General features: G+C 35.3%; 1 protein-coding gene across 1 annotated transcript in view; it reads left to right on the top strand.

The window, feature by feature from the left end:
* Malrd1 (MAM and LDL receptor class A domain containing 1) overlaps window positions 1-12,490 on the top strand; it is a 638,235-nt gene that overhangs the window by 210,328 nt on the left and 415,417 nt on the right. Inside the window, exons 19-20 of the mRNA XM_019205159.2 lie at window positions 2,919-3,095; window positions 5,342-5,504. Coding sequence (XP_019060704.1) covers window positions 2,919-3,095; window positions 5,342-5,504 — 340 coding nt within the window. The remainder of the gene's footprint in view (window positions 1-2,918; window positions 3,096-5,341; window positions 5,505-12,490) is intronic.

The following is a 12,490-nucleotide window of genomic DNA, read 5'->3' as shown; positions in this document are numbered from 1 at the left end:
TATGTTATTAAGTCAAGAGCTCTCATGTTTTCACTTAAGGGAAACCTAAGTTGCCAGTATTATGACTCTTGCACTTTGGGTCCATTAAAAGCCAAAATAAGGATTACTTGAACATGAGCTCTGTGGTACAGTGACAATTATTCTGATAACCCAGATGGCGATGAAAGTGACTAATGGGCAGGGAGAATATACAACATGGACCCGCTGGACAAGGGATGCTTTATGTTCTGATAGGAAGAACAAAATGACCCAAGAAGTCATTGCTGTATGCAGAATGCTGTGCAATTTAAAATTTATGAATTTTTTTTTGCTCTAAAATTTCCCATTTAATACTTTCAGATTAGGGTCGACTGAGTATAACTCAAGCCACAGAAAGCAAAACTGCAGATAAGTATGAAATATACTGCAATCTCATTTAACTTTATTTTAGAGTAATTGTTCATCAACCTTAGAGATTCAGACTGCTATCTTTAAGATTAAGTTTTCAAAAATGTTTGTTTTTCTCCCTTTTAAATCTTCAACATTTTTTTAAACATTGTGTGTATCAGATTTTCATGGTAGGTGATCATTTTCACTTATTTGTTTTATAACATTAATATAGATATATCTGGCCAAAGGAGAAAGACCTTTCTGACCTCTTAGAGCCTGCCTCCTTTTCTTGACTATTGCCATTGAAATCCCATTGAGAGAGAACACATTTCTTCAGTTCCACAAATTGAGTCCTTCTCTGATATGCCTTACATAATCTGATCTCACAGAATATATTATAATCATCTAATTGTTAAGGTGCTTATTATTTTTAACTCTTCCCTTTTGGAGCAGAACACATTTTCTTTGGTATTAATCTTTTTTTTTTTCATGTAGATGAAACTGAGACCCCAACATTCCTGTACTTTCTTGATCCTCTTCTTCATTCTTTTTCATTCTTTTTCCGGAGAAGGAAAAACAACTGTGCATTTGTAAGTTTGCAAAGAAAACTTGAGTATGCATTCCTGGCCTTTCTTTTCCTCTTCTCATTTTATAGCTAGTTTGCTATAAGAAGCACAAGATCTAGTGAACACCTCCTTACTGTATTTCCATGAAGGCAGGCTGTACATTTCCAGGAATAGATTGTAACTTAGAGAGTGTTTATTTTTGAGTTTCTTTCTTTGGGAAACTACTTCTTACAGATATATGTATTTTCTCCAGTATTAGCTTTTCTAAGAAGTTGAAATGTGGATCTACTGTGTGTTGTACGCTTCAATCTTACTTCTTAATTATTTCAGAATTTAAATTTTGAAAGAAAATCTCGAGGAAATTTGAAGACAAGGTACTTATTAGACTTTCGTCAGATTCTCAACAGCACCTGCATTTCTAGTCCAGTTGATACTGGGTGTTTAAAATTGCTCCGGTCTTTGCTTTCACCCCTAAACCATCTCTGCTGTGAGGTATTACCTGAGTTAAAGAAAGTGCATAACTGTTCTTTCTCCATAGCAGAGCCACAGGCAAAACATCCTCCAAACTAACACCGGGAATTATCTCTGAAATAAAAACCTTACATCTTGGTATTTTTCCACAGCTTTTTCAATTTATTCCAGACTTGAGAATGTGTCTGACCTGGTTCTTTATTACTTCGGAGCTGTCTAATGTCTAGTTCCAAATCTAATGAGCCACCTGCCTACATTCTTCTCCTATCACCAGACATTCCGGTGGCAAACTCTCATGGTATTCAAATGAAAAGAAAAGAAGTTGAATATTTTCTCTGCCACCTCACAGGTTTTCTGTCACTGCCCAATGAAGACCTTTTATCCTTCTTCATCTAGCCAGAAAAGTTGATTCATATCTTGCCTAAACATTTTTTCTCTCCCTTCTGATATGCTGTCTTCTTCTCGTTCTTTTAATATGCTATAAAATATTTCATGTGTGTAGTTGTTAGTTCACTTGGTAGAACATTGTCCATTCATCTTTTCAGCCATCTGTCCATTTAATCATCCACGTGCCAGTACTTTCAGAATGTGCTGTGGTTACAGGGTTGAAAGGATAGGTAATTATGTAAATACGGTTACAGTTTTTGTCATAAACTTATATCTTGGGATTGTAATGAAAAATATATGTTTAGTTTATCCACTAATAGGTAGCTATTTAATGGCAAAATGGCCTGTTTGGCTTTAAATCAATGCATCCAGCATGTGCATAGCATGAAGATATTATAAATGCATGCATATCAAATAATTTAATGTATAAACTAATCAATATAGGTCTCTTTCAGCCTCTGTAATTCCAGAATTTATAATCTTAGTTTCTCAGAAATTACAAATGGAGATTTCCAGTTCTGGTTTGGATCTGTCCTGCAGTCTCAGTCAGTCTCTCTCTCTCTCTCTCTCTCTCTCTCTTTCTCTCGCAGTATGGATGGAACTCAGGACCTTGTACTTGTGAGGCAGGCATGGCACTACTGAGCTAAATCCCCGGCCCCTGTCCTGCAATCTTAAATCTTGACAAAGACCGTGACCTTGATTTGCAGTGTCAACATGTAGAACTCTTGATTCCTCCAATCTTTCAGGCCTTTTCTTTGGCCTATTTATTGGTGTGCTTGGAATAGTTTTTCCATTTGAATAACTTCTACCTATACATTCACCTACCTTTGTTTTTTGTTTTTTTGGGGCGCTGGGGATCGAACTCAGGTCTTTCTGCTTGTGAGGCAGGCTGCAGAACCACTGAGCTAAATCCCCGGCCCTCACCTACTTTTATACTGAAAAATATCCAGAGATTTTTTTTTTCATTGTTAAGACAAGACATCCAATTTAAATGTTTAAACATATTTAATAAACTAAAAATATCATTAAATGTTAAGTAGTCTTATTTAGAAAGCTCCGTTGTGTAACACATTTAAAGAAATGGAAAACCTGCTAAATGATGCCTGTATATTATTTGTTATCCAGGGAATTTGCCAATGGAACTTCCAACTCCACCAGAAACTTCAGTTCCAGTAACATTACCTCCACACAACTGCACAGATAATGAATTTGTCTGCAGAACCGATGGCCATTGTGTTGAAAAAGTTCATAAGTGCAATTTTAGATATGACTGCCCCGACAAATCAGATGAATCATTCTGTGGTAGGTAGATTCTTAAGTTTTGAATTAAGGTTTGAATTACTATAGCCATAAAGTAGATAAAAATACCAGTACAATCTCTAAGTAACGTTGGCTACTGTCAGAATTTTCAGTGAGGCTCAGAGCAATCTGTCAATGTAAGAGTTATTTGTATAAAATGATAGTAGAAGAATCAGCATGCATTTTTTAGGTTATTTTTTGCACTCAAAGGTACTGTATTTACAGACTGTGCTTCACTCTGAGACTGTCATTTACTGCCTCGTTATGTATTTCCCCTTTTGTCTCTACTCCATACACTGTCAAATGGAAATATTTAGAGAGGAAGAATCCAGTGAGTTAGATTAAGTGACTCAGATTTTGCCATCGTCAAAAGTCCCATATAGTGGATATTATGTCAAGAAACTGAGCTGTAATACAGATGAGTCCTTCAACCCCTGTGTCCTGGTAAAACATAATTTTGATTTATTTGTACCTGCCAATTCACAGCCTTTTCTAAGCGGATACAGACAAATTGTTTAATTTACAAATGAAGTTCTCTGCCAAAGATACAGCTGGAGAGCCAAAAATTTAATCTGTGTCCCAATGAGTGAAGGTTGATGTTTACATTCAGACAGTACAGGGAGTACAGTAAAATGCTTGTTTGTCTTAGATCAGCCTTTTCAAAAAAAAATTCTAGGATTTAAGAAATCAAATAAAGTTTATCTTTGTTCTTCTAATCCAAAAAAGTATTCATAGTGTACGAACACACCACAGATTAGGTAATCCAGACCAAAAATATCAAAATCAGAGCTTACTTACTCCATGAATGAAATGGTATAGTAATTAAATCCAGGTAGTCAATGATTTATACTTTGCTACACAAATGGAAAATAGTGCAGTGGAAGGTGTTGTAGGTTTAAGACTTTCTCTTTGGAAGTCATTAGTAAGATTATGTATAAATTTTAATATTTGTAACAGTTTACACAAAACCTAACAGATTATATTAATGAATATTATTAGTGAATACCGAATTTTTTCTTAGTTCAAATTTGTCATTATATTAATGTCATTTATGATTAAATGAGATGTTTTAATAAATTCTTTAAATGACAGGAATGTTCTTACATTATTTTCAAGTCAGAATAATTTTATTTTGAATATATAAGATTGTATTATTGATGTTTCATTTACTAATTGTGTGATCTTGTTTTCTTTTTGTAACATAAAATTTGATAAATCTGTAATTGACAGCTTATATTTTCTAATTGTCTTTAACAGATAAATTTTAAGTGCAGCACATTATTGTTGACTATAAGGACAGTGTCATATAGCAGATCTCTAGGTCTTGTTCTTCCTGTTTGACTTACACTTCAATCTAATTGTCTTTTAAAAGTACACGTCATATATTTTAATGATATGAAGAATGGAATCCTAATAATTGAATCCTGAATCTCCTCACAAAATAAATATATATAATTATTTTTAATACCAGAGATTAAATAACATACCTCAATAACATAATTAAAAATCACTTTTCCATTGGAATTTTTTTCTCAGAATTTATACTACTATAACTCAATACTCAAGTTTTTCAGTGGTGGAAGTGTCATGCCGTCAGAGTTAATGACCCTGAAAGTTGGAATCGGCGTCAGATTTTCTTATGTAGAACTTACCGAACTGAGAATGGAGGCTTTAACATATACTGATAGATACATGCACACATTCAGAGGCAGAAATAAAGAGTTTCGAAAGTGTTTTCATGCAAAAAATCTCAGAATTTAAAAAATTGCTGGACTTGTAATATTAGGACACAATCCTAACAAGAATCTTAAAAGCTTTTAAGGAAACATGGTCAACACAAGCTTATTGTCAATCAGACTTCTTTGAAGTTAAGTATTTTGGAATTATTAATAACACTGCCCTGGTCTAAGATTTAGCTTTGTCACGTTGCTAAGGATGGAGTAGAACTGGCTCGTCAGAGTTTAAAGGTCCTGCAAGCATCAGAAATGCTGTGTTGGGAGAGACTGGCGACACAGTGAACAGCAGACTCCTCTCGAGATCTGTGTTTGTTCCCACGTTTCACTTTGCCATGGGTATTTTAATGGAACAGACCTGGAGTTTTGGAAATTGTTTGCTTAATTATTTTAATAATGCTTAAAAGTTAGACTGTAATTAAATCTGAGTGAGAAAGTGCTGTAGAGATCAAAATCACCTTTGTTGACATAGTTACTGTGATTAGCTCATCTCTTCTTTGTTCTGCTCTATTCAAGTTATGGATGTTTGCACATTTGAAAAAAGACGCTTGTGTAAGTGGTATCAGCCAATCCCGGGACGTTTACTTCACGATTCGAACACATTCAGGTGGGGACTTGGGAATGGGATCGGTATACGTCATGGAGAAGAAAACCATAGGCCAGCTGTAGATCATACAAAGTAAGTGAAGGCATATTTTACACATAGTTATTAAGCAGCTCCCGGGTTTCTGCCTCGACATCTTCTCCTAGGTCTGTGCTGTTGTACACATGAATGTCTGAGAATGAGAGGGAAGAATGTATTCTTTCATTCAGGATTTTAAAAATCAATTTAAAAAGCAGTGAATGGTCTTATAAATGTCATAGCAGCCAGAAAAAGCATGAATAAGCAAACAAAACTAACTTGTAATAGTTATTCTTTGAAAAACACTTTGAAAAACACTGTTAATATGTTCTAAAAAGTATCATTTCATCCTTCTGTTCACCAAACCCCTCCATCTTCTCCTGCTTTATCATTTTTTATACCTTGACTTTCCTTCTTTTCCAATTTGCCTTTCTCCTGTTCTCTCCCTTTCATTGTCTTCTCACAGTTTTATTTCCGTTTCGCACGTATGAACATAAATAAATGTACATATCTTTTACACACAGAGGTGTATGAGCAAATTTTATCGCATTGCAGAAAACCACGCCATTAAATTTGTCGTCCTACATACTGTGCATTTTAATGGGAGGGCATTCATTAATTTGCTAATCTGTTTCCAGGGTTGGATTTCATAGTTCATTTCATTTTCCCCAATATTATGAAGTTGCCTTTGATGAAAACATAGTTCCTATGTGTAAGAAACACTATTTTCTAGTGGAGATATATCAGTTAATGAAACAGATAATCATTGCTTGCTTCAGGGACCTGAATGTGAGCCAGTAAATACAGAGCATCACAGGTTGGGGTGAGGGCTATAAAGAAAAATGGAAACGGGCCAGGGATGCAGCTCAGTGGTTCCTCCGCCTGCCTCACAAGCCCAAGGACCTGAGTTTGGTCACTGGAATAAAAAAAACAAAAAAAACCCAAAAAACCAAAAAACCAAAAAAACGAAAAAAAACACAGGGGTTAGTGAGTGATGGGCGGCTTCCTACATGGAAAGAATCTGACTGAGCTGTGCAGGAAGACCAGTGTGGCAGGGCAGACTAAGCTAGAGCAAACTGGGTGTTAAATAGAAATATTTTCTGTGTCGTATTGACTGATAATTCTTTTGTTTTAACTCTTTTTTTCACTTTTGGTCATGGATGGCTTTGCAGTCATGTTTTCTATATTTATGGTGAACTCTGCTGTTTATTGACTTCAGTTTTATGTATCATACTTTGCAAATTAATTTTAATCACAGTGGTTACATGCACATGATCTTTTAAAAAAAGACACTTGACAGTGGTATAATGACACATGGTGGTGTTTTTCTTGCAGCTCTAACCTGATTCCCTGGAAATACCTTTGTATGCCCTAAGATTGGATACTTACTAATCTGTGATTTTCTAAATTTGAGCTGATCATACGTAGCTGGTTCGTATTTGTAAAATGTATACCCATGGCTGGCTGTCAAAACTTCAGACATTATCGATTTCTCATTTTGAGGAATGGAACCTCTACTCTCCTCCTCAGCCTCCTTTCAGCTCCGCCCATCTTTCCAGTGTTCTCATGCACAATTTCGTGTCATTTTTAAAAACTTATTGGTATTGATTGTTCTTACACTTCAGAGCTAGATGTTGGATGATTGTTCCTGTTTGTTTCCATTGAAGTTAATAATTGCTAAAGCGGTTTACTTTCCTTAGATGTTTAATGAACTCAGTATTTTTTCACAATATCAAAGATACTTTACATCTGTTCCAGTGTATAGGGTAAGTCATTTCCCTATCATCCCATTTTCTGAAAGGCTTCATCTCAAGAATTTAGCCCATTTGTCCTTTCAGGTCTGCTCTAATCTGTTATATGGCAGTTTTCCCTTCCCTCATGTATGGTGCCGAGTTCCTAGATTCCTAAATATTGTGGTGTCTTCTTTCATGGTTAAGGCATTTACTTTCCATACTCTATTTTTCTATGCTACATTGCATCATTCATTTGGGTGTTGCTGGTGTGTATTAGAGATTTTTCTCCTTTCTTTGGTAATCCTTGAGTCTCCGTTAATGTTTGAGTAAAGCTCTTAAAAGTTACCCTGTAGGTCTATGTATGGGGCAAGTAGCCATATGTGCAAGTCTTCCCTGTGAGGTGATACAATCTCCATTTTATTGGATGTCTCTATGGTGACTTTATATATGTTTTCCAATTCAAAGTAGTCAGATTTCCCTTTTCCTAATATTTTCTTCTTTATATGCTGTATTTAGGAAACAAAGCTTTCTGGTCTTAAAATTATATCATCATATAAACTATAGTTGCCCAAAGAGTGTGTATATCTGTGTGTGTGTGTTATTCATTTTAGTTTTTTAGGGGACTGATGGGATCAGAAATTATTATACTGGTAGAAGTATTATTTGGTCTTAGGATAAAGTTATTCTTTATAATTTAGAGAGCAAGAAGAAAGAATGTATTATGAATTTTAAAACTTTAGACAATTAAGCGATCCTAATAGTATTTTCACATCGAATGCATTTCCCGTTTGAATTCTCCAGCCTTCGTCTTTCGCTCGCTCATCTTTCCCTGGCTTCCTTTTCACTTATTTTCTCATCTCCTATACAAAGTTTCCTCGTTCCTGGCCCCTGTGCATTTGCATTCTGATAAATGTTTTACCTTGGGACTTTGTTAATTCCTTTTGTCTTTTGTCATCGTTGTGCTTCTTGCTGTGCCTCTGCTCTCCTAAGATTCCGTCAGTACCGAGTCCACACGAGTCCTGAGTGCCCGGTTCCCACGAGATCCCACCTCTCCTCCTGTCATTCTGATGGTTCCAGGAAAAGTCGTGGCAGATAATAGAAGAAAAGTCCACTTATTTCACAGAGGCGATTTTAACAATGAGCATACTTCTTACCCACTTCTCCCCAGCAAGGACTCCACAAGCCCTAGCTTCTCTGACTGCTGTTTTGAAGCAAAGCAATGGTGTGTGAGCTGCCTGCTCTCTGGTCTTAGCTGTATTCAAAGGGGGTCGTACCATTAGCAACCACTCGTTTCCTCTGGGTGATTTTTTTTTTCTGCTTCTCTGTGCTTCAATCATTTGTTTAAGTGATAGGAGCACAGCTGCCCAAAGTATATGTAGCAGGCAGGAGCTCTGTTTTATTTTTATTTTCTTTGGTACCGGGGATCGAACTCAGGTCCTTGCGCTTGCAAGGCAGGCCACCGAACCGCTGAGCTAAATCCCCGGCCTGTCTTACTTTAGACGCGTTTTGTCTATTGTCATGTCATCTTTTGAAATCGCCACGTACAAGTTTTCTTTGAGCTGGTTCTGACTCACAAAAATCAAAGGGTAATTTCCAAAGTTTCTCTGGTTTATGAACATAAACCGCATCACACATCATTAACCATCTCTATTAAGGTAAAGATAAAGAGCCCAGACTCGATTCTCACACATAAGCGGTAAAGTGCAAATAGAAATATTTCTGCATATTATACAAGCCAATAGCTTGTTTGTGTCTTCCCTCACCCGACCACCTGCAACTGACTGAAAATTCCGAGGAACCCCAGGGACTATCGTTTCTCCATTTGTTGCCTTATTTTTAGACATCTGGTGTATGATAGGTCTCAATACTTTTTTTATTTTTGGTACCGGGGATTGAACTCAGGCCCTTTTGCTTGCAAGGTGGGCAGAAGAACCACTGAGCTGAATCCCTGGCCAAGGTCTCAATGCTTGTTAAATTAATTAGCTGCTGATTAGGGTTGATATAGTTATGCTTTCTACTACAGGTTGTAAAGCACAAGCTAGTTCATGTGTTATCTTTGGCAGATGTTCTCTGCATCCTAGTGAATCACGGGAAAAGTATAGCCCCTCTGCATACACCTCCTCCTTTCTCCCGCTCTCCTGCTCTCTGCGCTCCGTTTTCCCCTCGGGAAGTTTTGGTATTTGGTAAGAGTACTCCTGTACCCTAACTTTCAACTTGTGACTTACAGTAAAACTGCACACTCAGTTTTTCAAACTTTGTTTTCCTGTTAAGGAGAAGCTTTGTTAATTTGGAAAATGCTTTTCTCTCTCTGGTGTCTGGTCCAAGCAATTTACAGAGAGATTTTGAATTCATTGTTTCTGAAAGAGTTCTCAGTGCCATTTTTGTAAATCAAAAAGAATTTATGCCAGTTATTTCTTTCTGTTCACATTCCACTCTCTCAGTTCTCCCTCAGGCAAAGATTGCTTTTGGATTTGTGTAGGAAAGATCATTTATAAGCAAGTACACGAGAAAAGCATATTAATATATCTTAGAATATTCTACCCCTTTAAGCATTTACTGAAGCAATGAAAAGTCATGGTGGTGTAGGAATATGTGGTCCTCAAATCCATTTTATTTCCCTAAATGCCCATGATGTGGTTGTTAGATGAAATGTTAGAAGCATGAACTCATCTGCTGAGGCAAAAGCAAGTTCTCTCCACCTCCTCATTTATATACAGTGATGCTTAGTAGAGAACCTATGCGTATTCAGTGCGAGTGGTTTTTAATCTGCTCGTGGAAAATTTTGGGGGGGATTTCTTAAAATGTGGATCAAGGACCATTGAAAATGTATTCAATATGCACACAATATTTAAGTGCAGATTTTGAAACACTTGAATCAAAATTTATGGAGACAGAGTTGGGAGTCTCTATGCTTACTACCATTTCTAGGTAGTTCTAGAACCTAATACTGAGGATTAGAACGGCATTTCTGGAGGAAAGTAGTTTTCTCACCTCCCAATTCCAATTTTGATCAGCATAGATTAATTTTCTATAATTATAGAGACAAAATTTTAAGAAGAAAATTTTTTAAATGGAACAAAAAGTTGCTCTAGGGTAATTGCATTTAAAAATAAAATCACATCTATATTGTAAAGTAACATATAATTGAGAAATAGTTTGGGAGAAAATGCTTTATGTGAATCAACCTATACAGCATTAATTTCCAGGTACCCTTTAGCTTGACTTACTCATTGTATGATGCCAAACATGTTTTTTTTCAAACATTTTGCCTGCAATTTTCTTCTTCAATTCTGATCAGAACGATAGTCTCTCTGTTGTTTTGACCTAACCATCATCTATATAGAAGTGTTCTATTAGCTATGGTATAGACTCTTAAGTCCATGTATTTCAAGCCACTGTATTTAATTTTTAAAACCTGTTTATCTAGCTAGAAGACCTTTGAATAAAATTAAAACTTGTAATTTAATTCACTTACACAAGAGAAATTATTGATACTCATGAAAATGTAAGGAATGGGTTCTTAATTCCAGGATACTCTAAAATAATGGCATTTTGTTGATGGCACTGATACTTTCCATTCAGTTCTATAGTAATTCTGCCAGAATACCACTTGGCAACAAGTATTAAAATAGCTGAAAGAAAAGGACTATAGTTAATTTCAATTTTGACTGTATACTCTTACTTTTATTGCAGCAAAACTACTTCTGAGAGCTGTTATTTAACCATTATTTTAAATTTGGATCTGTGAGAAATTGTGTCAGGGGAATATTAAGGCATCTAAAGTGGTCTACAAAATATTGGCTTATCTCAGTATGAAAGAAAGGTCTGAGAAGACAATAACTTTAGTGGAATATAGAAAGGACTAAAAGTTTAAAAATTGTCATCATTATGGAGAAGAAAATATTATGTTAATTTCCGTTTACTGAAGCTTTTATCTGTACTTATATACAACAATAAATATATAATTATGTGCAGTTATGTGACACAGACATAGTTTGCATTATTTATGGGGCTTTTAGTATATAATAATGTAAAATTTGTGATGTAAATAGGAATATACAAATAGGTGCATGTGAAACAGCTACATCACTCATTTTCAATTGAAACATAATGATCAGTTTCATTTCATTAAAAGAAAAATCTAAGGCTACTACATTTTTGAAGTAAGCAGCATGTATAAAAAATTGTTGTTTCATTTTCTGAGTATCATTTAATGAGATGGCTTATAACCAAATTTTTTCTAAACAATCTGTAATCAACTTCTAACATCCAAAATATTTAAAAATACATATCACTTCCAGATAATCATTGAGATTGTTATGTTATTCAACTTTCACCTGTCACTTATTGGTTGTTTTTTTTTGTTTGTTTGTTTTTGTTTTGGTACTGGAGATCAAACTCAGGTCCTTGTGCTTGCGAGACAGGTGGCAGAACCACTGAGCTAACTCCCCGGCCCACTACTTGGTTGTTTAGGAGGGTATTATTTAATTACTATGTGTTTATGAAACTTTTGTGGTTTGTTTTGCCTTTAATTTCCAATTTCATTACACCATGGTCTGATAACATGCAGGGGATAAATACAATTCCTTAGCATTTACTTAAGCATGTTCTACTACCTTACTATTTAATTATGAGCTACTATGTGATCTGTTATGAAGAGTGACTTGTATGCAGCTGAGAAGAATGTGTATACTGATTTTGTGGGGTGAAACACTCTGTAGACATCTACTTGATCCACTTGTTCAAAAGTTTGGCTCAACACTCATTCGTGATTTAAAAAAAAAACCTATAGAAAATTGAAGCAGATAGATGGTCTTTATGTCAATCAGATGAAAGCCATCTATAATAAACCAAGAGCCAACATCATACTTAATGGATGAAAACTGAATCATTTCACTGTAAAATCAGGAATAGTACAAGAATATCCATTGTCACCACTCTTGTTCGAGTGGCTCTGGAAACATTACCTAGAGCAATTAGATAACATAAAAAAATAAAAAAGAATAAAGATAGGAAAAGGAGAAGTTAAAATATTATTATTTTGGATGGTATGGTACTCTACATGAAGACCCTAAAAACCCCATCAAAAGATTTCTTGATTTAATAACCCAATTCAGTAGTGTGGCTAGATACAAAGTCCAGACTAAAAAAATCAATAGCATAGCTATACACAGATAATAATTTCACTGAGAAATTAGGGAAACCACACCTTTTAAAATAGCATAAAAATAAAATACTTAGGAATCAATCTAATGAAGGAAGTAAAAGATGCCACTCTTTTTTTTTTTTTTTTTTTTTTTTTTTTTTTTT

The sequence above is a fragment of the Fukomys damarensis genome, unplaced genomic scaffold, assembly GCF_012274545.1.
Source record: "Fukomys damarensis isolate Sample0158 unplaced genomic scaffold, DMR_v1.0_HiC HiC_scaffold_37, whole genome shotgun sequence".
Lineage (NCBI taxonomy): Eukaryota > Metazoa > Chordata > Mammalia > Rodentia > Bathyergidae > Fukomys > Fukomys damarensis.
The sequence above is the reverse complement of the archived record's forward strand: the minus strand, read 5'-3'. Positions and strand labels throughout refer to the sequence as shown.